This window comes from Microcebus murinus, chromosome 9 (assembly GCF_040939455.1).
Source record: "Microcebus murinus isolate Inina chromosome 9, M.murinus_Inina_mat1.0, whole genome shotgun sequence".
NCBI lineage: Eukaryota > Metazoa > Chordata > Mammalia > Primates > Cheirogaleidae > Microcebus > Microcebus murinus.
In genome coordinates, this window is record NC_134112.1 from 81,619,378 (window position 1) to 81,644,938 (window position 25,561).

The 25,561-nt window shown below is 36.5% G+C and overlaps 1 protein-coding gene across 8 annotated transcripts in view; it reads left to right on the plus strand.

Moving 5' to 3' along the window:
• The window catches only part of NRF1 (nuclear respiratory factor 1), a 142,399-nt gene that overhangs the window by 28,595 nt on the left and 88,243 nt on the right, over positions 1-25,561 (plus strand). For 6 of the 8 annotated variants that reach the window (XM_076006606.1, XM_012789202.3, XM_076006610.1 and 3 more), the window contains one exon: positions 19,809-20,040. In XM_076006606.1, the coding sequence (XP_075862721.1) occupies positions 19,818-20,040 (223 nt within the window). In that variant the 5' untranslated portion in view covers positions 19,809-19,817. The remainder of the gene's footprint in view (positions 1-19,808; positions 20,041-25,561) is intronic. The other 2 variants (XM_076006608.1, XM_076006607.1) reach the window with 1 other exon arrangement.

Genomic DNA, 25,561 nt, shown 5'->3' on the forward strand with positions numbered 1-25,561 from the left:
ATAACCACTTTTATAAAAGTGATTACATACGTCTTTCTTTTTCTTTTTTTTTTTCCTAGATAGAGGGTCTTGCTCTGTTGCCCAGGTTGGAGTGCAGTGGCATGATTAATGCTCACTGCAACTGTGAACTCACAGCTCACTACATCTGCAAACTGCTGGGCTCAACACTCCCACCTCAGCCTCTCAAGGTGCTGGGATTACAGGCATAAGCCACTGTACCTGGCCCACAATTTATTATTTTAAAGGGAGAAAGAAATCTATAAAACAGAAATCAGGCCAGGCGCGGTGGCTCACACCTGTAATCCTAGCACTCTGGGAGGCAGAGGCAGGAAGATCACTCAAGGTCAGGAATTCAAAACCAACCTGAGCAAGAGCGAGACCCTGTCTCTACTAAAAATAGAAAGAAATTAATTGGCCAACTAAAATATATAGAAAAAATTAGCCAGGCATGGTGGTACAAGCCTATAGTCCCAGTTACTTGGGAGGCTGAGGCAGAAGGATTGCTTGAGCCCAGGAGTTTGAGGTTGCTGTGAGCTAGGCTGATGCCATGGGACTCAAGCCCGGGCGACAGGGTGAGACTCTGTCACAAACAAACAAACAAAAAAACAAATCAAGTATCATAATTCCATTCTGCATAGACAAAAAGTGTTAACAGTTTTAGTCTATCTTTCTAGATAATTTTGTTTGCCCATAACCATAGCCATACTTTTTTTAAATGAGACCACACTCATTCTAGCAGATTTTATAACCTGTCTTTTCCAATTTCCAGCAGTATATTGTGGATACTTTTCTGTGTCACTACACATAAGTTTACTTCATCCTTTAAGACATCTATAGTATTCCTCTGTACTAATGATTCGTAACTATAGTAAGTCAGAGTTAATATTCCTTGTTGCAGGCCCCAGCTACTGTGAAACACGTGAAATCTTTTCTAAAGCATAACTCTAGTTTTATTTATACATTGCTACTGGCACACTCTTTTTTTTCTTTTCAGTAGTTCACTCTTTGGGAGGTTGTGGATATTTGTCACTTTTTCTGGTTGCTTCCCTTTCCTCTGGCTTGACTATAGATCAAGACCTCAGTGTTACCCCAATCAAGCTATAGATGCAGATTGTCCTTTTAGACAATAGCTCTAATTTAATGTCCCCTTTAATAGTTACAAGTCTGTTCTTAAGAAAATCTTGGGAGCCGGAATTATACTTGACACTGTTATTCCAGCATATTACTGCTAGTGAGAAAGGCAGTTGACTTGTTTTGACCCAAGTGAGCTTAGTTCTGTAAGAGAGTAGGAAGGTAGATGACAAGCAGCTTTTGATGGTTTGACAACCAGCTGCAGGACACCCTTTGTGGCCAGGAGCAAGTGGCTGCTGATAAATGTGTATGGTAAATTACATTTGATGGCTTGCTATTCCTCTTCTGTTTTTGAGAGTTTTATCAAAGATCACACTGAGAAAGTAGAAGTGAGAAAAATACTTTTTATTCTTGTAAATAATTATCTTCCTTGTACAGTTCTGTATACTTTTGTTCTAAACAGATGCAACATTTGGTAGTTGTGGGAAAATTTTGGTGATTTTTTTTTAAAAAACAGAAAATAAAGTATATATGTTATATAGGTGGTTTAGATTTCTTTATTTTTTTTTATTTTTTTATTTTATTTTTTTTTTTATCTTAAAGAAGCAGAGGATAGATTTCTTTAGAAACTTAGGGTAGTATTTCTTCCTTCCTCCTCCTTTAAGTTTAGAGGTGTCTTTTATAGGTTAAACAAATTTTAAAATGGAATTCTTATTCCTAGTTTTAGGTAAAGTTGTTTTCGTTTTATATTCAACTTTCTAAATTTCATTTGTTTTAGTCTTGAAATGTGTGCTTTTTTACTTTCCCGTAACTTCCTTACCGTATCTAGGATTCTAATGTGATTTTTTCCCTTCTTATTACTATGCCTATAACCTTGATTATATGCTGTCCTAAATTTAATTTTGTAAGTAATTCAAGGTACAGTTGTTTTTAGTGAATTTACTCACAAAGTAAATACAGGGGTTTTAACTTTTGAGTGGACATAGTTCAAATTTAGATGCCTGACACTTTTTTAGAGTGTTTTTAGGTAGGAACCATTTTTACTTATTGTTATTTAGAAGGTTTGTTTTGTTGTTTACATTACAAAATATCTGGGTGCTATTTATCTTTGTCTTAAAATGTTTTTCATATATTTATGTTTTCTTGTCTAAGTAATTTAGGAAGTTCTAATTTCTTACTCATTCATAATGAATTTGAGTGATTATTGTGAGCTTTGAACAGTTCTAGGTGCTGGGGATAAAGCACTGGATAAAACAGAAAAATCTTTGATTTCATGAGCTTACTTTGTAGTGAGATGAGAAAGAAGATAAACAAACAAATATTATATCAGGTGGTGATGAGTACCATGGGGAAAATGATGTTGCCTTGAGATTATCTCCATTGTGTTCAGAAAGTTAAGCCTCAAGAATACAGAAACTGCAGATGGAAACCTGGGCTGTATGTATAATGGACTTTTTGATTGGCTATTGCTTACTGATTGATGTGTAATTGGAATGGATTCTCCTATTTGTTTTCTGCTCCCTGTCATGCTACTTCCATTTTTACAATTGTATTAATAATTCTTAGTGTGAGTTCATTTATTGTTGCATAAAATAATAGCTTTTATAATGCTTTACAGTTTATAAGACATTTCCACATTTTTAAAAGTTGGTATAGCAACTTTTAAATTGCTTTTTTTTCAAAAAGCAACTTCATATTGTTCAGTTTAATACTGAACGATTTTAAAAATGTAGAAATGTCTTATAAACTGTAAAGCACTATGCATGTTGCCAAGATTTAAATTGTTATTGCCATTCACTTCCTACTTGCCTTAGAATAGTTACTAAACCTCATTGTACCTCATTTCATCATACAGTCTGCCCCATATATCTGTAGTTTTCATTTTTTTTTCTTGTTAGTTTAGAAGTTACACTTATTGTTAGTGGTAGCCCTAGAAATTATAACATCTATCACTTATCAAAGTCATATGTGCCTTGTACTTTCATTCTCTACGGGGGTAATGCAAATTTCTTAGAACACTTGAATTTCATTCCCCTGCTCCTGACCTATAATATGCTAGTGTGGTCCTCTGTCTTCATTCTTTTTAAAAATTGTTTTGTTTGGCCAGGCCCAGTGGTGCATGCCTATAATCCTAGCACTCTGGGAGGCCGAGGTGGGAGGATGGCTTGAGCTCAAGAGTTGGAGACCAGCCTGAGCAGGAGTGAGACCCATCTCTACTAAAAAAAGAAAGATCAATTGGCATTGTGGCCTGCATCTATAGTCCCAGCTACTCGGGAGGCTGACCCAGGAGGATTGCTTGAGCCCAGGAGTTTGAGGTTGTAATGCAATGATGCCACTGCACTCTACCTGGGGTGACAGAGTAAGACTCTGTAATAAATTTGTTTTGTTTTAGTTTTTCTCTTTTAGAAGAGAGGGTGTACCTTTTTCCCTTTTTTTTTTAAATATATATTTATTCCATTCTTTGTATACAGGTAGTCCTTTGTATCTGTGGGTTCCATTATCCACAGATTCAACCAATCATGGATTGAAAATATTTGGGGGGGGACCCAATAAAATATAACAATACAACAAAAATAATACAAATAAAAAATGAGTACAGTATAACAACTATTTGCATAGCATTTACATTGAATTAGGTATTATAGTAATCTAGAAATTATTTAAAGTATATGGAGGATGTATGTATATAAAATACCACACCATTTTATATCAGGGACTCAATCATCTGCTGATTTTGGTGTCTGTGGAGAGTCCTGGAAACAATCCCCCATGGATACCGAGGGACAGCTGTGTGTCAGTTAGAATAGTAATAATACCTGATAGAGTTGTGAGGACTGCATGAGAGTATACATGTAGAAGTGTGTAGAAAAGTCCCTAGCATATATAGTAAGGGGTTAGTAAATGGTAGCTATTATTACTATTACTACCTGCGAGGCAGGCATTGTCATTCTCAGTTTTGCAAATGAAACAAACTCATGGAGATTTTATGAGTTTTTCCAAGCTGACACCACCAAACAGTGTTCTTATTCCTCATTTTTGCAGTTGATCAAAGAGGGTAAAATGCAGGAAGTAAACCAAGAAATGAGTGTTAGGCTTGGCTTGCTGTTCAGCCTGCTTTTGTCACAGCTAACTAATTAATGTTGCTGTTGCCCTACAAACTTCCTTATACCAAGCTCATGTGTGAGGAAACATTCAGTATTACTTATTTTAAATTAGTGATACAATGAATATATTATTCATAAATTATGTACAGTTTATTGGAAATACTGTAGACACTGGGATTTTGTTTTTTATTTATTTTTTTATTTTATTTATTTATTTTTTTGAGACAGTGTCTCACTTTGCCCAGGCTAGAGTGAGTGCCATGGCATCAGCCTAGCTCACAGCAACCTCAAACTCCTGGGTTCAAGTGATCCTACTGCCTCAGCCTCCCAAGTAGCTGGGACTACAGGCATGCGCCACCATGCCCGGCTAGTTTTTTCTATATATATTATTTGGCCAATTAATTTCTTTCTATTTATAGTAGAGACGGGGTCTCGCTCTTGCTCAGGCTGGTTTCGAACTCCTGACCTCGAGCAATCCGCCCGCCTTGGCCTCACAGAGTGCTAGGATTACAGGCGTGAGCCACCGCGCCCGGCCTTTTTTTTATTTTTTATTTTTTAAAATTTTTTCTACCCCGAGTCTATGCTTGTCAGAGACACTGGGATTTTGGCTATTCGATCTTGATGCTACTGTATGTACATGATTTCCAGTGATTGGCCTGCCTCTCCTTCTACATGTTGTTTTTTTGAAATTTTTGAATTTGTTCCTAAATTCATATAAATATTAATAATCTGTACAGACTTTAATCCCTTTTAAAATTCAATTTTTATTTTATTTTATTATTATTATTTTTGAGACAGAGTCTCGCTTTGTTACCCAGGCTAGAGTGAGTGCCATGGCGTCAGCCTAGTTCACAGCAACCTCAAACTCCTGGGCTCAAGCAATCCTGCTGCCTCAGCCTCCCGAGTAGCTGGGACTACAGGCATGCGCCACCATGCCCAGCTAATTTCTTCTATATATATTAGTTGGCCAATTAATTTCTTTCTATTTATAGTAGAGACAGGTCTCACTCTTGTTCAGGCTAGTTTTGAACTCCTAACCTCGAGCAATCCGCCTGCCTCAGCCTCCCAGAGTGCTAGGATTACAGGCATGAGCCACGGCGCCCGGCCATCTTTTATTTTTTGATCCATCAACTTCCTGTAGGATGTTTTAACTTGCCATTTTGGAAGATGGGGTTATAAGTGTTACTCTACTTCTTTCTTTCTATATTCTACCTTCTGATAGCTATACTCCATGGATACATTGTCAAGGTAAATAGATTAATATTTTTATTCTGTCCTCCATTTATCACCAAGTATTATGTGCTTATCTTTATGTTTAGATTTCTGTTATTATTGCATTACCTTTCTATGTCTTCTATAAGAGTATATTCAGATTCATCACTGTATGATTAACTCGAAGTTTTTGTATCCTTTAAAAGCTAAGGAAATAATTTGGTATGTACTTGAAGACTTGGCTTAGTAAATCATCTGTTTACTCATTTATCAGACTTATATAGCAGTGCTATTTATAAAAGTGAAAAATTGGAAACAACCTAAATGACTTTGGGGGATTTGTAAAATAACTGCTGTACATTTTTACAGGGAATGCTCTGTAAACATTTTTTAAATGATGCAAAAATGTTAATAAAATAGAAAATTCTATCCTGTTAGGTGAAAAAATATTTATGAAACAGTATGTACCATATAGGCTCATTTGTTTAAAACAGTAAAGTAAAACCAACCATATAACAAAACTAGCTTGGTAATGTGGCTATCCTAGATGATAGTGATTTGTGGTTTTGTACCTGTATTTTCTCAGTTACCCAAAAAGAACACATGTCACTTCTATAAGAATACATTTTTAAAACGAAAGATACAAGATTAGAATTGCCAGTCATGGTTTTTCTTGGAATACTCATGCTACAATAATCTGGGAGTACCTGGTATGAATTCAGTAAATATTTGTTGAATGAATGGGAGAATGATTGAATTGCAGAGATTCCTGGTATTGATGCTTACACTTTCATAATTTTATCCAGAAACAAATCCTTAGTTATTTCAAAAGAAAATCATATGTCAAACTGTCCTGCAGAAGCTAGGAAAAAGCTTTAACTGAATGTTGGTTGTGCAATGACAGATCCAGCAGAATTGAGGCCCATCACAGACATAGCCAGGCAACAATGCTGTTTCACAGTATGCAGGCTCTGAATAAAAGTGTCCTTTGTGTTTGTCTGAGACTAAGGGGTGGGGCTTGTGGCAATTTATTTTTCCTTAATGGAAATTGAGGCAGCCTCTAATCCTCCTATCACATGACCAGTACTTATTTGATTTTTGGTAATTTGGGAGCAGCTGTGTACAAATAATTATTTTGCAAAAAGAGCCTAGCCAGCTGTATTCTGAACCACTTGCAAATGCTTAGGCATACCAAACTTCCCTATCCACCATGTTTCTAGACCAGAGATGGCTTCAGTGACTCACCTGCTTTTTAATGATATTTGTAACAACTTTTTTTTTTTAATCTTTTTTTACTCAGCTTAGTGAAGCAGATATTTGTAACTTCTAATAAGCATCTAAATATTTGAAAATGTATTCTGTAATGCTTTTTTTTTTTTTTTTTTTTTGAGACAGGCTAGAGTGCCTTGGCATCAGCCTAGCTCACAGCAACCTCAAACTCTTGGGCTCAGGCAATCCTTCTGCCTCAGCCTCCCGTGTAGCTGGGACTACAGGCATGCGCCACCATGCCCGGCTAATTTCTTCTATATATTTTTAGTTGACCAATTAATTTCTTTCTATTTATATTAGAGATGGGGTCTCACTCTTGCTCAGGCTGGTTTCGAACTCCTGACCTTGAATGATCCTCCCACCTTGGCTTCCCAGAGTGTTACAATTACAGGCGTGAGCCACCGCACCCGGCCTCGCTAATGCTTTTTATCATTGTCACCAGCATTCATTAGGCACCTACTTCATTCAGGGCACTGTGCCAGACACTGGGTTGTAAGCTGTATGTTGTTATACAGTGTGGATAGACAGACTGCTTTCCTCTTTGATAGGTGGGTCAGCATTACCTTTATTTTTAGCAGTCTAAATGGCAGTGTAAAGAAAGAATCTGGTGTGGAGGCAGTTGAGAGATGTGTCTTTTGGTCTCATACTCTCCCTGAATCTGCTGTCTAGGCGTTCACTGATGTCCCCTTGCAATGCCGTGTGCTTTGACAAGCTGTTGCCGCTGTCTGCAGTGCCCTTCTTTTGTTCTGGAGCCTGACAAACTCCTGGCTGAAGACAGTCTTCTTCAGGATGCCTGCCCCATGTTTTTTGCAGTCTTGTCTTCTCAGTGCTCCCTCAGGAAATAGCACTAGAATAGGATTTCTTTTTTAAATGGCAAAAGCCTACTTATTTCGCTTTGTTAATTCAGTATTTTATGTCTTTTATTTTTTTACTTTTTACTACAGGAGACTGAATTACCTGTGTATAATTCAGTATTTTAATATGTACTTTTAAAAAAGCTCTTATAACCCAGGGGCTTAAAAACATGTTTGGATAAAGAAACACTGAGAATTGAATAGATAAGGGTGTTCTATAATGAGTAAAGGAAAGCTTTACTTTTGATCGTGAACATGTGTAGGGTGAATAAGCAATACTGACAGTCTTTTTCTATCTCTTCAGTGTTACCACCTGGGACAGATTGGCCTGAATTATTGTATGAACCCTCTCTAATAGAAATTCCTTTAACAATAATATATTATAGCTTGTGATAAGAAGCAAGTCATTTCAAAACTTTAAATAAAATGTAGAACTGGACTGTGAAGTATAGTAGCTGTAAGCCACATGTATTTAAATTAAAATTAGTTGAAATTAAATGAAATTAAAAATTGAATCCCTTAGTCACAGTAGTCACATTTCATGTGGTCACTAGTCACATGTAGTTAGTGGCTACTATTTTAGACAGCTAGAACATTTCCATCACTGCAGAAAGTTCTACTGGACAGCACTAATCTAGAACCTATAAAAGAGCTGACATATTTTAAAGCATTTGATGAAGTATATTCACCTAACTATTCTTTTCTATGGAACAACAACCATCCGGTTGTTTGTTCCACTTGAAGAATTTTAAGCAACTTGAAATTCCCTGTGCTTTCTTTACATTTTTTTCTTTGGTTGTGGCACCCTCTAGTGTTTTAGCTCTGTTATAATAATACCATCATGAAATAGTCTATGTGATTTGAGTCAAAGAACATTGAAATATTTTGGAAAATTTTGTGTATATATACATTTTTATAGGGAGAAGGTCTGTAGCTTTCACTCATCCTCAAAAGGGTCCATGATACAAAAAAGATCAAGAACTACTCTATGATAGAGGTCTTTATATGTCAGAACTTCTTGTGTGATCTGTGTTATTTCTCCCAGTATGAAAAAAAAAATCACATAACTGTCCTTTGGCTTTTCTATGCTGTACCTGTCTTTGTATGTGGAATAATAATAAGTTACACTTATATAGCACTCACTGTATACCATGTCCCACTTGAAGCCCTTTTAAAAATAGTAATACATTTTGTCCTCAAAATAACTCTATGAAGTAGATGTTATTCTCCTCCATTTGACAGATGGCACAATTGCTGCGTAGAAGTCAAATGAAATTTGTCTAAGGTGCTAGTAAAATGGCAGAGCAAGAATTTGAACACAGCATTCATTCACCACCCTGCTGTGGAAGGGAGGAGATGCGTGTTGAAGCAGGTGTGAGGTGGCATGGAGAGGAGACTCTCCAGACCCTTGCACACATGATAAGGAAAAATGGTAACTCGGAGCCATTGCTAGCCATGTTGGAAATTATAGCCAATACTCACTATTGATTTTCAATAGATATATAGAGATCTACATAGTCTGCCAAGAAGTTAGAGTGGTAGATGAAGGTCAAAGTTGCCATTGCTGCCACATTTTCATTGATTTGCCCAAACTTCTAGTCTATTCATTGAATAATATGACAGATCATTTTGTGATAAAAAGACACTTACTGTATTACTATGATGTTGATTCTGAGGTTTTCAGGAATGTTAGACTTATTAAGTACCTTACTTAAAGAGTAGATGAAAGAGACTCACAAATAGATAAAAGTTTGTATTTGTATCTACTGCTTTTCTCACTTGTAAGTGTCCCATTTTTCTCTTTGTGAGGCATTTTATATTCTATGACTTGGCCTCTTTTTAATGATTTGTTAAACTCAAGATTTTGTACTGAATTTCATCAGTGTATTTCATACACTGATGTGTATGCAACCTAATGGTAGTCTTACAAAAAACAGCCTTAGAGTCACTTCTTTACTGGGGATGTAAGAAGCCCAGACTGCTGCTTACCAGCACTCTGATGAGGGTGCATATTTTCTTCCCCTGGTATATCAGGGCCTAGAAAACCATGTGAGGTATTTCAGAGAATTTGAATCTGGGAATTGGTTACACAGGTGTTAGAAGACTGAAAGAGCAAAAAGTAGACACTGAGGTAATCCAGACAGGAAGCACTACCACGCCTAGGGCTGAGTGAACAGAAGAGAAGAACCTAGAAGCTCAGAGGCTCGACACAGCTGGGAAGCTGACCTCTGAGTGGGATGCCACACAGCTGGTGTTCAAGCACCAGGGGAGAAGGAGAACAGCTGGAGTTGGGAGATGCAGCTGCCCTCTGTTGCTGGAGCAATGCTGACAGGAATGAAAACACCAAGAAAATCCCTTGTCTCCTCTTCATTCTCCCTAGGCAAAACCTGACAGGGTACTGGCAGACAAGTCTGGAAAGCATGGTTGGCAGACTCAGTCCAGAGCTGGGTATAGTGCAGTTCAGGACAAGTGTGGGAGCGAGAACTTGGAAGTGAGAGAGAGAAATAGCCAGCACAACCTTACAGGGGCATTACGGAAACTGTACTTGCCTGGGTTTAGCTTTAGTAATTAAAGTATGCAACCAATTACCCCCAAGCATTTATTAAGGAGGAAATGTGATAGATACTATTCATGGAGACTTTATGGACCCAAGCTCTGCCTTCAGTGAGCTTATGATATTGTTTCATAAAAACACCCACTCATCCTTCAGTCATTATGACATTGTGTGGTAAAGCTTGTTGTGTATTATATAAAAGTATCATTATTAACCAGATTCTTGAGTTATTAATATTAATGAATATTTGCAAAGTTAATCAACATATTGGAATGAAAAATATTTGATTACACTCATAAAATTTTGTTAGTTTTAAATGCTCCATGTTAGGAAGTTAGTTTTACTCAAGGCAAGGCTATTTCTAAACTTGAACTGTACTGTTCTCTTGGTTCTTACTATCAGAAGGGAGCTTGATTTTTTTCTAGTGACAGTTTGCCCTAGCATATCATTTAATTTTAATTTTCAAAAGGATCAATTTGGAAGGTATATTTTAGTTACTTGTTTTTAAAGTTCATCTTATTAAAAGTCAAAGTAATACATTTGTATAATAAAAGATCAAATAGAAAGACTTATAATAAAAATCAATGAACTGTTGTCACACCCCTTCCCTTCCCAGTCCCACTTTTCAGAGGCGATTACTCTGTTACTCTTTTGTTTATAGTATTATCAAACAGCAATACCTCTGTAACTCTGAATAATATGTCTATACCACTGTTTCTTGATTTATCAAACTTGGGCATTATTGACTTCCTTCTGTGAAAAATGAGGATTACTTTACAGTATTTTCCTTTCTCCTCTATTTTTGATAGTTATATTGTAATATTAAATTCTTCCATCTACTTTTGATAGCATCTCCTGACCCCTCACCATGTGAAGATAGGATATTAATGCTTCTAGCCATTCCTCCACCTCTGCCCCTCTTACCTCCTAATTTCTGTCAGCCTTCTCTTTGCTTTTACATTGTCATGTTTCATAACTTTACATTCTATTTTGTATCTTATTTAATTTTCTGTATTTGGTTTTGGAAATGAAAATAAGAACTGCATGTATGACTACAACTTCATTTTTTAAAAAATTGTAGAGCCCAGTGGTATAGGAGGATTTTTTTTTCGTAGGTGTCTGATATCATCACTTGTGTTGTGGGCTATTTGAAAGAGACTATTCCTAGGTCATATGAATTCTTCTTATGCTCTAAATTTTACTCAGAATTAAGCCACATTTTACTTTGCTTCTATTTTCACTCCAACTTTTCTTGTGCAGTTTTAAGAAAAATTTTTCCTGCTATAGTGAGATTTCCATCCATTACCCTAGTGTACCCCCAAGGAGAAAATCTTGCTGTTGATTTTAGGCTTTTTGAGAAAAGGATGTTCTGTTGGGTGAAGTTTCTATCCTAGCTGTGCAGTTTGGATTTTGGATATGTCTAAGAATGTAAATTGAACCCCTATCAATTTTCTTGTCCTTGGTTTGGACTATAGATATAGGCTCTGTCTGAGATTTTCCTTCAAGCAGTTCTTGCAGTTTTTCTTTTGATATGGTAATGCTATTGATTAGACTAATGCCTTCTTTTATATTTAGTTATACTTTGATTAGATTTCCTGGCTGCTCTTTTTTTCTACTTTGATTTTTAAAATACTCTACACTTAATCTCACCCATTATGTGTGGATTAGACTAAATTTAACTCCCTTGGACATTTCCTCCAAATTCTAGTAGCTCCCTGTTATTTTTTTATTTTATTTTATTATTTTTTTTAGGCCCATTCATGTACTTGTAATATTTTTTATTTTTTGAGACAGAGTCTCGCTTTGTTGCACAGGCTAGAGTGAGTGCCCTGGCGTCAGCCAGCTCACAGCAACCTCAAACTCTTGGGCTCAAGCAATCCTCCTGCCTCAGCCTCCTGAGTAGCTGGGACTACAGGCATGCGCCACCATGCCCGGCTAATTTTTTTCTACATATATTAGTTGGCCAATTAATTTCTTTCTATTTATAGTAGAGACGGGGTCTCGCTCTTGCTCAGGCTGGTTTCGAACTCCTGACCTTTAGCAATCTGCCCACCTGGGCCTCCCAGAGTGCTAGAATTACAGGTGTGAGCCACCGCTCCCAACCTCCCTGGGTGTTATTGACTACACGTACCTGGGTGCTTTGGGCTAAGACGAACTTTTTCTGTGTTCTCTTCCACTATCTTTCAGTCCCACCCTTACTGACCTGGAAGGGAAAAGTAGGAACTCCTCTGTACCAGATTGCTCCCTCTTCCCCACCAACCCCTTGTAGTTTATATAATAAAGATGAAACACATATTGCATCCTAGGTGATGATCCATGCTAAGAAAGACATTTTAGTAAAATCATTACTATGCTAAGTTACTGTTTTGGGGAATGATTTTTTTAAAAAATGAAATATTGTCTAATCTGCTGAACACTAGCTCTGGGTGATAGATAAGCCCTTTTATCTGAATGTGGTGTTTAGAGTCACAGATCATGTGTTGTTGGTGCTTTCATCTTTTTTTCACATTGGTTCAGAGGAATCACTGTCGGCTGCATCTGCTGCCTCTCCATTTTGTGCACTGTCATGAAATTATGCTACGGTTCTTGGTTTCCTATAGTTTCCTTATTTTTTGTCTAGGAGAACAATATTTCAGTTGCTGGAATTAATATACTATAGGACTTTTTAGATGCCCGACTTAAAATCTGGTACACAGTTAAGAAAACTATCCTCAGGCTGGGCACGGTGGCTCACACCTGTAATCCTAGCACTCTGGGAGGCCAAGATGGGTGGATCATTTGAGCTCAGGAGTTCGAGACCTGCCTGAGCAAGAGCGAGACCCCATCTCTACTAAAAATAGAAAGAAATTAGCTGGACAACTAAAATATATATATAGAAAAAAATTAGCCAGGCATGGTGGTGCATGCTTGTAGTCCCAGCTACTTGGGAGGCTGAGGCAGCAGGATTGCTTGAGCCCAGGAGTTTGAGGTTGCTGTGAGCTAGGTTGACGCCATGGCACTCTAGCTGAGGCAACAAAGTGAGACTGTCTCAAAAAACCAAAAAAATAAAAAAAAAAGAAAGAAAGAAAGAAGGAAAGAAAATATCCTCAGAGATGGATGTCTGATTTAAAAATGGAGAATTTGAGGCCTAGTGCTCGTGAGACTAGTCAGGCAATGAGTCAGGATAGAATCATGAAGATACAGGGATTCTGGCATCATCATTATAATTTTGAGCATTTATATGCTAGGCACTGTGGGCCTCACTTTATCTGGATCATCTCATTTAATCCTCACATCATCCTTCTGAAGATAGGTACTATCATTTTTTTTCATTAAAAAATATGACAGAATTACAGCCTAGAGATTAGGTAACTTGTCCAGGGTTCTGGATATCTGGGTGATAGTCTGTGCTATTTTATAAAATGCAGATTATCCAATAGGTTTTCACCTATTAGCAATTCACATCAGTTTTGCTATCCAGAGACTCTGACTCCTCATGGATGAAAGCCAAAATGCTTCACTAAAATTGACTTAGGGGGAGTGGGGTCTGATGATCTCCAGTAATATGTGTATGTCAGTGATATCTGGCTTTAGCCAAGCCGCTTCCTTTATGATTTTATGGAAACACCGAATCATTTACAAGTATCCCACTCTAAGTTCAAAGAAGTCAGAAATACCTTTGCCTTTGCTTTTTACAGAGTGTGCTGAATAACTAAAAATAATTAGAAAGGCTGAAAGATGGGATGGGGAGAGTCAGGTGGAAAGAGATGAGGCGCTGGGCAGAAATGGCAAGCCTGTGAAGCAGACAGCCCTATTGATTTATGCTGTGAGCTGCATTCTGGAGCAAAGAATTGAAATCCATTATGCCAAGTGCATGGCGTACAAATCCCTTTGAAAAGCAGTTAGATGCCATCTAATCCCAAGTCATTTAAAAACAATTTGAAGTACCCAGAATTCTAAAATACCCTAAGCAGTTTGTCTCTCAGACTAAAAAGACAGTGAAATGGATGGAAAAATAGCATTTTAATGGTATCTTCCTCTCCTATATTACATTTAATTGGGTGACTTAGTGTGTTAAATTGCATTTTAGATAAGTACAAATCTGGGGGCTAGGGTGTATTCCCTTGGATATTCTGAAACTCACACTAAACATAGGATATGGAAGAAATCTTAGGGCAGCTTATCAGGTACCTCTTATTAAGAAATTTTTTTTTAGTTAGCCATAATTTCAGACTTTTAGAAAAGTTGCAGACATAGTACAAAGAATCCTCATGTACTCTTTACCGAGATTTTCCAAATGTTAACATTTTTACCTTGTTTCCAAAAGCCTCAGAAAAGTAAAAATTTGGTCATCTACATGGAAATAGTTCACCTAAATAATAAAGACATAGCAGGATGAAGCTTAAGAGAACAGTTACTCAGAAGAACAGAGGATTTTAGAATCAAAAGATCTAATGATGGAGAATGAGGCTTTCATAAAAAGCAGGATAAAATAAGAGAAGAATTTTACATAAATAGATAATTATGTTCACTTTACATGTAGCCATAAAGGTCATATTTCTGTGTCTGTATGGTTGATATAAACTCTAGATATGCAGTGCTCTATAATGTTACATGATAGTCAAATTTTAACCATGTGTATGTGTTTATGTGGATTTATACAAGTAGAGATAATCCTAACATACAACTAAAACATTCAACTTTTCAATATATTAATATATCAAATTTAAAATATGTATGGCTTTTGATCCAGAAATTTTACCTTCAAGAATTTGAAGAGTTGGCCAGGTGCGGTGGCTCATGCCTGTAATCCTAGCACTCTGCAAGGCCAAGGCAGGTGGATCACTCAAGGTCAGGAGTTCGAAATCAGCCTGAGCAAGAGCGAGACCCTGTCTCTAATACAAATAGAAAGAAATTAATTGGCCAACTAAAAATATATAGAAAAAATTAGCCGGGCATGGTGGCGCATGCCTGTAGTCCCAGCTACTTGGGAGGCTGAGGGAGTAGGATTGCTTGAGCCCAGGAGTTTGAAGTTGCTGTGAGCTAGGCTGACACCACGGCACTCTAGCCTGGGTAACAGAGTGAGACTCTGACTCCAAAAAAAAAAAAATTTGAAGAGTCTGAGGAAATTACAAAAATAAAAATACTTCATTCTTAAATAATATGCTAAGTTTTTTTTTTATGAAGATAATATGGGCTAGTTTTATTCTGCTCTAAGATTAGTCCTTATTGTTTGCACAGAAGTCACACTGCTGGTGTAAAGGATAATTGGGGAAAAAAATTAGTTGTAAAATATACATAACAGTAAATTTACCATCATAATCATTTTTAGGCATAAATTTCAGTAGTTGTGCAACCAATCTTTAGAATTCTTTTTGTCCTGAAAAACTGAAATTCTGTAGCCCCAGCCCCTGATAACTACTAGTCTACTTTCTATCTCTATGAATTTGACTACTCTAGATACCTCCGATAAATATGTAGTATTTTATCTTTTTGTGACTGGCTTATTTCATTGAGCAGAATATCCTCCAGGCTCATGCTGCTTGTAGCATTTATTAGAATTTCCTTTTTTTTTTTTTTTTTTTTTTAATAAAAACTGGTTTTAAATAGACTTTCATTTTTTTTTGGAGCAGTTTTAGGTTCACAGCAAAATTGAGTGGAAGGTATAGAGATTTTCTATATACTCCCTGCCCTCATACATATATAGTCTCACCCACTATGAGCATCCTGTACCAGAATGGTACATTTATTTCAGTGAGCCCACATTGGCACATCATGATTGCCCAAAGTGTCCATAATTTACATTAGGCTTCCCTCTTTGTGGTGTACATTCTATGAGTTTGAACAAATGTATAACGACGTGTATCTGCCCTTATAGTAGTACAGAGTAGTTTCACTGCCCTGAAAATCCTCTGTGCTCTGCCTGTTCTTCCCTTCCTTTGCTCTAATCCTTGGCAAGCACTGATCTTTTTACTGTCTCCGTAGTTTTGCCTTTTTTGAAGGTCACATAGTTTATACAGAATGTAGCCTTTTTTTTTTTTTTTTTTTTGGCAAAGTCACAAATCAATACAAGAATGTAGCCTTTTCAAATTGACTTCTTTCACTTGGCAATGTGCACTTAAGGTTTCTTCATGTCTTTCATAGTTTGATAGCTCATTTCTTTTTAGTGCTGAATGATATTTTATTGTCTGGATGTACCATAGTTTGCTTATTCATTCATCTACTGAAGAACATTGTGGTTGTTTCCAAGTTTTAGTGATTGTGAGTACAGTTACTACGAATATCCGTGAGCAGGTTTTTTTGTGGACATAAGTTTTCAACTCCTTTGGACAAATACCAAGGAGTGCAACTGCTAGATTGTATGGTAAGAGTATGTTTAGTTGTGTAAGAAGTTGACAAATGTGTTCTAAAGTGGCCATCCTATGTTGTGTTCTCCACATCTTCAACAGCATCTGATGTTGTCAGTGTTGTCAGTATTTTGGATTTTAGCCATTCTAATAGATGTGTAGTGATATCTCCTTGTTATTTTAATTTGCAGTTCTCCAGTGACATACGGTGTTGAACATCTTTTCATATGCTTATTTACCATCTGTGTATCATCTTTGGTGAGATCTCTCTTCAGGACTTTTGCCTGTTTTTTATTTGGATTATTCATTTTCTTATTTTTGAGTTTTAAGAATTCTCTCTCTTTTTTTTTTTTTTTTTTTTTTGAGACAGAGTCTCACTTTGTTGCCCAGGCTAGAGTGAGTGCCGTGGCGTCAGCCTAGCTCACAGCAACCTCAAACTCCTGGGCTTGAGTGATCCTTCTGCCTCAGCCTCCCGGGTAGCTGGGACTACAGGCATGCGCCACCATGCCCGGCTAATTTTTTTTTTTATATATATATCAGTTGGCCAATTAATTTCTTTCTATTTATAGTAGAGATGGGGTCTCGCTCTTGCTCAGGCTGGTTTTGAACTCCTGACCTTGAGCAATCCGCCCACCTCGGCCTCCCAAGAGCTAGGATTACAGGCGTGAGCCACAGCGCCCGGCCTCTCTTTTTTTTTTTTGAGACAGAGTCTCACTCTGTTGCCTGGGCTAGAGTGCTGTGGCGTCAGCATAGCTCACAGCAACCTCAAACTCCTGGGCTCAGTCGATCCTCCTGCCTCAGCCTCCCAAGTAGCTGGGACTACAGGCATGCGCCACCACAACCGGGTAATTTCTTCTATATATTTTTAGTTGGTCAATTAATTTCTTTGTATTTGTAGTAGAGACGGGGTCTCACTCTTGCTCAGGGTGGTCTGGAACTCCTGACCTTGAGCGATCCTCCCTGGCCTCCCAGAGTGCTTGGATTATAGACATGAGGTGCCACGCCTAGCCAAGAATTCTTTATTTATTTTAGATAAAAGTCCTTTATCAAATATGGCTTTTGCAGAAATTTTCTTCCCAGCTATGGCCTGTCTTTTCATTTTTTGAACAATGTCTTTCACATAGTAGAAGTTCTCATTTCAATGAGGTCCAGTTTATCAATTTCTTTAATTGATTGTGTCTTTGGTGTTGTATTTAAGAAGTCATTGCTATACCCAACGTCATCTAGATTTTCTCCTATGTTATAGGAGTTTTGTAGTTTTGCATTTTGCATTTAGGTCTGTGATCCATTTTCAGTTAATTTTTATGAAGGGTGTAAGGTCTGCATCTAGATTCATTTTTTGGTATCTGGATGTCCACTTATTCCTGCACCATTTGTTGAAAAGACTATCTTTGTCCAACCATTGTATTCTCTTTGCTGCTTTGTCAGGAAAGAAATCGGTTGACTATATTTATATAGGTCTATTTTGGGGCTCTGTATTCTGTTCCATTGACCTATTTGTCATTTCGCCAACACGACACTTGATTGTTGTAGCTTTATAATAAGTCTTGAAGTTGGGTAGTGTCAATCTTCTGACTTTGTTCTTCTCTTTCAATATTCTGTTGGCTATTATGGGTCTCTTGCCTTTCCATATAAACTTTAGCATCAGTTTGTTGATATCCACAAAATAACTTGCTGGGATTTTGGCTGGAATTATGTTGAATCTAGAGATCAGGTTGAAAGAACTGACATCTTGGCAGTATATTGAGTCTTTCTATCCATAAACATGGACCATCCCTCTATTTATTTAGTTCTTTGATTTCTTTCATCAGAGTTTTGTAGTTTCTCCATATAGATCTTATACATATTTTGTTAGATTTATACTTTAGCATTTCACTTGGGGAGGTGCTATTATAAATAGTATTGTGCTTTTAATTTCAAATCCTACTTGTTTGTTGCAGGTATATAGGAAAACAGTTGACTTTCATATAGTAACTTTGCTCTTGCAACCTTCGTATAATTACTTATCCATTCTAGGAATTTTTTTTTTATTATTATTTTGGATTTTCTACATAGACAATCATGCCATCTATGAACAGAGACAGTTTTATTTCTTACTTCCCAATCTGGGTACGCTTTATTTCTTTTTTTATCTTGTTGCATTAGCTAGGACTTCCAGTACAATGTTGAATAGAAGTGGTGAAAAGAGCCTTCTTTGCTTTATTCCTAATCTTATTGGGAAAGCTTCCAGTTTCTTATAATTCTTATAATTAGATATAATGTTAGCTATAGGCTTTTTATAGATGCTCCTTATCAGGTTGAGAAAGTTCCCTTCTATTCCCAATTTGCATTTTCTTCCTATTCAAGGCTGACTTATATGTAGTATGTATGTACTACATTTTGTTTACCCATTCATCCGTCAGTGGACCTGGGTTTGCTTCTACCTTTTGGCTATTGTGAATAATGCTTCTATGAACATGGGTATACAAATATCTCTCAACTGGGTGCAGTGGCTCACACCTATAGTCCTAGCACTTTTGAAGACAGAGATGGGAGGATCATTGGCCCAGGAGTTCAAGACCAGCTTGGGCAACATAGGAAAAACCTGTCTCTATAGGAAAAAAAAAATTAGCCAAGCATGGTGGTGCATGCCTGTAGTCCTAGCTACTTGGGAGGCTGGGGCAAGAAGATCGCTTGAGCCCAGGAATTCTAGGTTACAGTGAGCTATGATCACGCCACTGCACTCTATCCTGGGTGAAAAAGGAAGACCCTGTCTCTAAAGACAAAAAAAAAAAAAAACAAAAACAGGCAAGCTACTTGTAATATGAACCTCTTTTTATTTTAAATCTATATGTATGCATGCATGGTCTAAACATTTATTTATTTTTAAGAATAATGAACTTCTGAGGGTGGGAGACATGGGGCAGACTTTAAACCTCCTGCTTTAAATTACTGCATCATTTTGGGATTTACAAGAAACACAATTTTGGAAGGAGAAAAACCAATTTGAATAATTGTATTTTGGGAGAAAAAAGTGTAACTCTTTGAAATACAAATAAAATGTTAAGTATTTCATTTATTTCCTAAGTGTTTTTATGTCTACAATGTCAAATGCTGGTCACTGGGATATTTTAAGTATATTTTTATTGTTATATTTGAACATCTTTATTATCAAGGCTATTTATTGTTTTGGGAGCCAAGATATAAAATTAGTACAGTGAATTTCCATCAAAATGGTTTCACATAAGGAACATATTCCATCATTTTTATGTTACATTTGAGCGGTGCTTCTCATTTCCTGTGACTTGGTGTGATGAGGTAAGCAGTGAAATTCAGAGGTTTGTCAAAGTTCCTCTGTCCTTGAAGAAAATATCTCTTAGCTTAAGTATTGTGTTATATTACACACTGAATGCTGTTCTTTTCCTTTTTTGTCTGACAGTAGATCTTCATGGAGGAACACGGAGTGACACAAACTGAACACATGGCTACCATAGAAGCCCATGCAGTGGCCCAACAAGTACAGCAGGTCCATGTGGCCACTTACACTGAGCACAGTATGCTGAGTGCTGATGAAGACTCACCTTCTTCCCCAGAGGACACCTCTTATGATGATTCAGATATACTCAATTCCACAGCAGCTGATGAGGTAACAGCCCATCTGGCTGCTGCAGGTAATGTTGTTTGGATTGGAAGCTTTTCTTTTTTGGTTTAACTTATGCATATCTATGCATATCTGAAAAGAGCCTAAGATTGAGGCACTCTCACATGTATCTTTATCACAATATTTTTAAGCCTTGCATTTACAACTTAAGCTTATATTATACTGAGACTTGAGTTCTAGAATCATTTACTATTTTGACTTTTAATTTTGTTTTTCATTCTTTCTGACAGTCTTTTGGCTTTAAACTTAAGCATTTATTCCATTTGCATTAAATGGAAAAACTAATATTAATATATTTAGATTTAAATTTACCATCTTTAGTACTTGTTTTCTATTTGTCCCACCTATTCTATGTTTATTTTTCTTTTCCTTTGTGTGTCATTTTGGAGTGACTCAAAAGTTTTTCATTTTTTTTTCTTGTTAGTTTAGAAGTGATACACTTTTATTATTACTGATACCCCTAGAATTATAACATATACCCTTCACTTATCAAAGTCTTATTTTATTTGTTACTTTTATCCTTTATACGAATAATGCAAATTTCTTAGAACTCTAGATTTTTTTTTCCTCTGCTCCTGATCTGTATGCTCTTGTCCCCTTCTGTATTCATTCTTTGTATATAGTCGACCCTCTGTATCTGCACCTGAAGATTCAACCAACCTTGGATCAAAAATATTCAGGGAAAAAACAATAAAAAATAACACAACAATAAAAAAATAATAAAAATAAAAAACCAATACAGTGTAATAACTATTTACATAGCATTTACATTGTATTAGGTATTAAAAGTAATTAGAGATGATTTATATTATATAGGAAGATGTGCATGGGTTACATGCAAATACTGTGACATTTTATATGAGGGATTTGAGCATCTGCAGATTTTAGTACCCTAAGTGGGGGATATCCTGGATCCAATCTACCAATCTCCTGTGGATATGAAGGGTTTGGTGTTTCCTTTAGCATGGATATGATATAAGCAAATTCTGTTTTTACTTCTGTGAGAATGTTTCTATTTAACCTTCCTCCTTGAAGGATATTTTCACAGTGTGTGAATTCTAGGTTGGCAGTTATTTTCTTTCATATTGAAGATGCTGCTCCACTGTCTTCTGGATTCCATTGTTGCTATTGAGAATAGCTGTTTCAGTCTAACAGCTAGTCCTTTGAAGGCTCTCTCTCATACGGCCCCTCCCCCACATCTACTTTAAGATTTTCTGTCTTTAATTTTTGTGATATATTTGGCTCTGATTCTTTTCATTTATTCTGTTTAGGATTCTTTGTACATCTTGAATCTGTGGATTGATGTCTTTCATCAATTCTGGGAAATCTTAGCCACTAAATTTTGCTTCAGCTCTATTCCATTGCTTTTCATTATATGACTCCAGTTTTTTTTTTTTTTTTTTTTTTTTTTTTCCGGACAGAGTCTCACTCTGTTGCCTGGGAGAGTGCCCTGGTGTCAGGCTAACTCATAGCAACCTCTAACTCCTGGGCTCAAGTCATCCTCCTGCCTCAGCTTCCCCAGTAGTTGGGACTATAGGCACACACCACTGCATCCAGCTAATTTTTTTTTCTATATTTTGTAGAGACCTGGTCTCACTCTTGCTCAGGCTGGTCTTGAACTCCTGGGCTCAAGCTATCTTCCTGCCTCGGCCTCCCAGACTGTTAGGATTACGCTTTTATCTCTTTATCCTTCATTCTATTTGGTTTCTTCTTTCAACTTATTTTCTTTAGCTGTGTCTAAAGAAAATTTTAAAGGTACTTTTAAATCTGTTCATTAACTTACTAATTTTAGTAATTATTAATAGTTTTGGTTGGTGTCCCACCCATTTTTAGAATTCCTAGCATGTTTTCCCCTCCCAAATATGCACTGTAACAGTTTCCAGTTGTGAAAAAAAATTATTTTTAAACAAACATGATTTTACAATCTGTCTGATAATTCTCTCTAAAGTTCTTGTGGGTCTCTACCTGTTGTTAGCACCATTTCTTATTCATGTTGGCTATTTTCTTCATGTACTAGTTATATTTGAATGAATGCTGGATGGTGTGTTTAGAAAATTTTTTTTAGAAATAATTTGTGCTCTAGGATAATGTTATCTTCCTCTAGGGAGGATTTTTGTTTGCTTCTGCCTATGCCTGAGGGCACTAGCAATCCTGGATCATCTTAATCCAATTTAAGGTTTTGAGATTTTTCAGGGCTACTAAATGACTTAAAGTTTGGCTATATTTTGCGTCATTCTCTTTGATATTTACATTGTGTATTTAGCACCATAGTGAGAAGACTTCATGTAAACCATGCCTGGATGGGTGTATTATTGTATAAGGAATTATGATCTTAGAAGATATTTAGGAAAAACTGGATAAGAAATCAATTGTCAGAAGGGGCCAAAATACTACAGTTTTTAAATACATCCTGTACTTAAGGGGAGGAAGACAGATGCAGTGAAGAATAACCTTTTTACTGCCACTATCCAATGTGTATTTCTGGAGTGATGAATTTAAAAATAAGTCTTAGTGGCAAAACACATAGGAACTGTTTGTAAAATATATTTTGTGAAATGCTTATACTTCCCAGAAGAGGGCATCCTAACATAATGAATACAGATAAACTTCTTTTCTATGAAGGAAGATGCTTTTGAGACAAGGCTTTGCTGTACTACTGTATGGCATAGTCATAATGTTAAGATTAGGAAAGGACTTTAGCCTAATCCCTTCATGTGACAGATGTGGAAACTGAGGCCCAGCTGGTAGAAATGATTTACCATTTGATCATTCAATAATTATTGATGGATTATAAGTATAGTACTGTCTATATTATTATATATAGAAATTGTGAAGAAAACAGGCAAGCGCTTGCTTCTGAAGGCGCTTACATTCAATGGTGGGAGAGAGATACAAATAGTAAAATATAATGGTTTTAGAAAGCATTGAGTGCTTTGAAGAAAATAATGAGGTAGGGTAATTGAGAGGGAAGGGTAGCAGGTTGCTGCTTTAGACTTAGTGGTCTGGAAAGCCTCCCTGATCAAGCCAGTTGTGACTGACAGGCAGTTAGATGTCAGCAAAGGGAAGTGCATTTTAGACTGAGACAATATGGAAAGAAAGGACTTGCACATAGGAAATGGGAAGGAAGCCAGTATGGCTGGAGGCTTGTGAGCCAGGAGAGAAGATTATACAAGAGGCAGGCATGAGTCAGACCACACAGGGCATAGGGGCTGTGTGTGGTAAAGAATTCAGGGAGGAAACAGAGTGCAGTGGTTAACTGCCCAGAGATCCTTACTGCACTTACTAGCTGAAGGATTTTTCTGAAGAGAGGGTCTGTAGCATTCAGACCCTCTGAAAGGTAATCCAAAAAAGGTAAATGGCTATACCATGTTGCCCCTCAACAACACCTCTAATTCTCTACAACACAGATAGCCTCTGATTAGTGTTGATTTTCAAGGCAAAAAAGTTTAAAAGTAGTACGACTAAATGAAGTTTGCAGGTAATAAACACAACATCTCAAGTTAGTTGACATTTTTTGGTATCAATCACCAATATGAATTTTAGAGGACTTCTTTTTAAGCAAAATTGAATTTATTCCTTTATTTTTTGAAGTGATAAAGGGTAGGTTAATCAAAGAAGTGGGGAAGGATTCACATGGTCTATAGACATGATTAGTACCTCGAGAGTGACAGTTGTGGTAAGTTGCCCAACAAGTAGAAAATACTTGAATATTTGAATCATACAGAAAAGTATCAAGATTGATGTAACAAACACAAATGCACGCACTACCCAGCTTTGTCAGTTATTACTATTTTGACATTTTACTTCAGACTTTTTTTTAAGAAATAAAAATTACAGATGTATTGAAATTTCCAGGGTAACTCTTTCTAATCGTGTTTCCCTTCTCTCCTCCACTGAGATAACATGAGTGTTGTGTATTTGGTCTTTATCATTCTTTTGCATTTCTATATTTTTGCTGTTTGTGTATACATCATTAAATAACATTTATCATTGTTTTACATGTGTTAAGTTTTATATTAATGGTGTCACTCTGATACTCTATTTCTGTAACATTATGTTGTCTCATTCAGCATTATTTTTCTGAGATTCATCCATGTTGATAATGCAGCTATGTTTTCATTTTAACTGTTACTTGATATTCCATTCATTATCTGAATATCTCATGTGTTGCTAGATACTTAGGTTGTTTATAATTTTTTCTGTTATGGTTTTTGTAAATGAAAATTATTTTACATGTTTCTTATGCACATGTGTAATAGTTTCTCTGGGCAGTAACTTATTTTCTTTTCTTTCTTTCTTTCTTTTTTTTTTTTTTTTTTGAGACAGAGTCTCACTCTATTGCCCAGGCTAGAATGCTGTGGCATCAGCCTCGCTCCCAGCAACCTCAAACTCCTGGGCTCAAGCAATCCTGCTGCCTCAGCCTCCGGAGTAGCTGGGACTGCAGGCATGCGCCACCATGCCCGGCTAATTTTTTCTATATATATTTTTAGTTGGCCAATTAATTTCTTTTTATTTTTTAGTAGAGACAGGGTCTTGCTCTTGCTCAGGCTGGTTTCGAACTCCTGGCCTTGAGCAATCCACCTGCCTCTGCCTCCCAGAGTGCTAGGATTACATTCGTGAGCCACTGTGCCCAGCCTGGGCAGTAACTTTCAAATTCTTTTGACAGATCACACAGTAATACTTTACATTGTGACCCAGAATAAACAAATGCACATGTAACCAAAGTAACAATTTTTCATTAAATAATACTTGCCCCTATTACAAACTACATACTCTGTGATCCATTCCATTCCATTCCATTCCATTCCATTCCATTCCATTCCATTCCATTCCATTCCATTCCATTCCATTCCATTCCATTCTGTAATATTAGGAAAAAAAAATACTACTCATGAGCCACAAAAAGGTAACAACCTGTAGTTTGAAAAATACTACTTGAGGATATACCCAGGAGGGCCAAAGATGTACATTTTCAGCTTTACTAGATATTGCCAAATTTCTTTCCAAATCATTGTGTTAATTTACATTCCCACAAGCAGTGTATTCTAGTGCCTGTTGCTTCTCATTCTCACATTTAGTGTTGTCAGTCTTTTTTTCATTTTTGTCAATCTGGTAGGTATGAAATAGTATCTCAGTGTTGGTTTAATTTGCATTTTTAGCTAAAGGTTCTAGCCAGTGCAGTAAGAAAAGGCAAAGCACCATATTATTTTTTATTTTTATTTTTTTCCTTTGGAACTTACCTTAGTCAAGCACAAAGCACCATTTTAGAATTTTATGGACTTTTTAGTTTTCTTCCTTTGCATATTCCTGTTTATGCCTTTGCCCATTTTCCAACTGCATTGTCTTTTTTTCATATTGATTTGTAAGAGTTATTGATATACATGTGTTTTTTATACTCCTTCTTTCTCAGTAATAGGCATTGCAATTATCTTCTTCCAGTTTGTTGCCCACACCTATTTATTTCTTTATTTTTGCCCATAAAGGTTTTAATTTATATTATTATGAAATTTATTAATCTTTTACCTTATAGT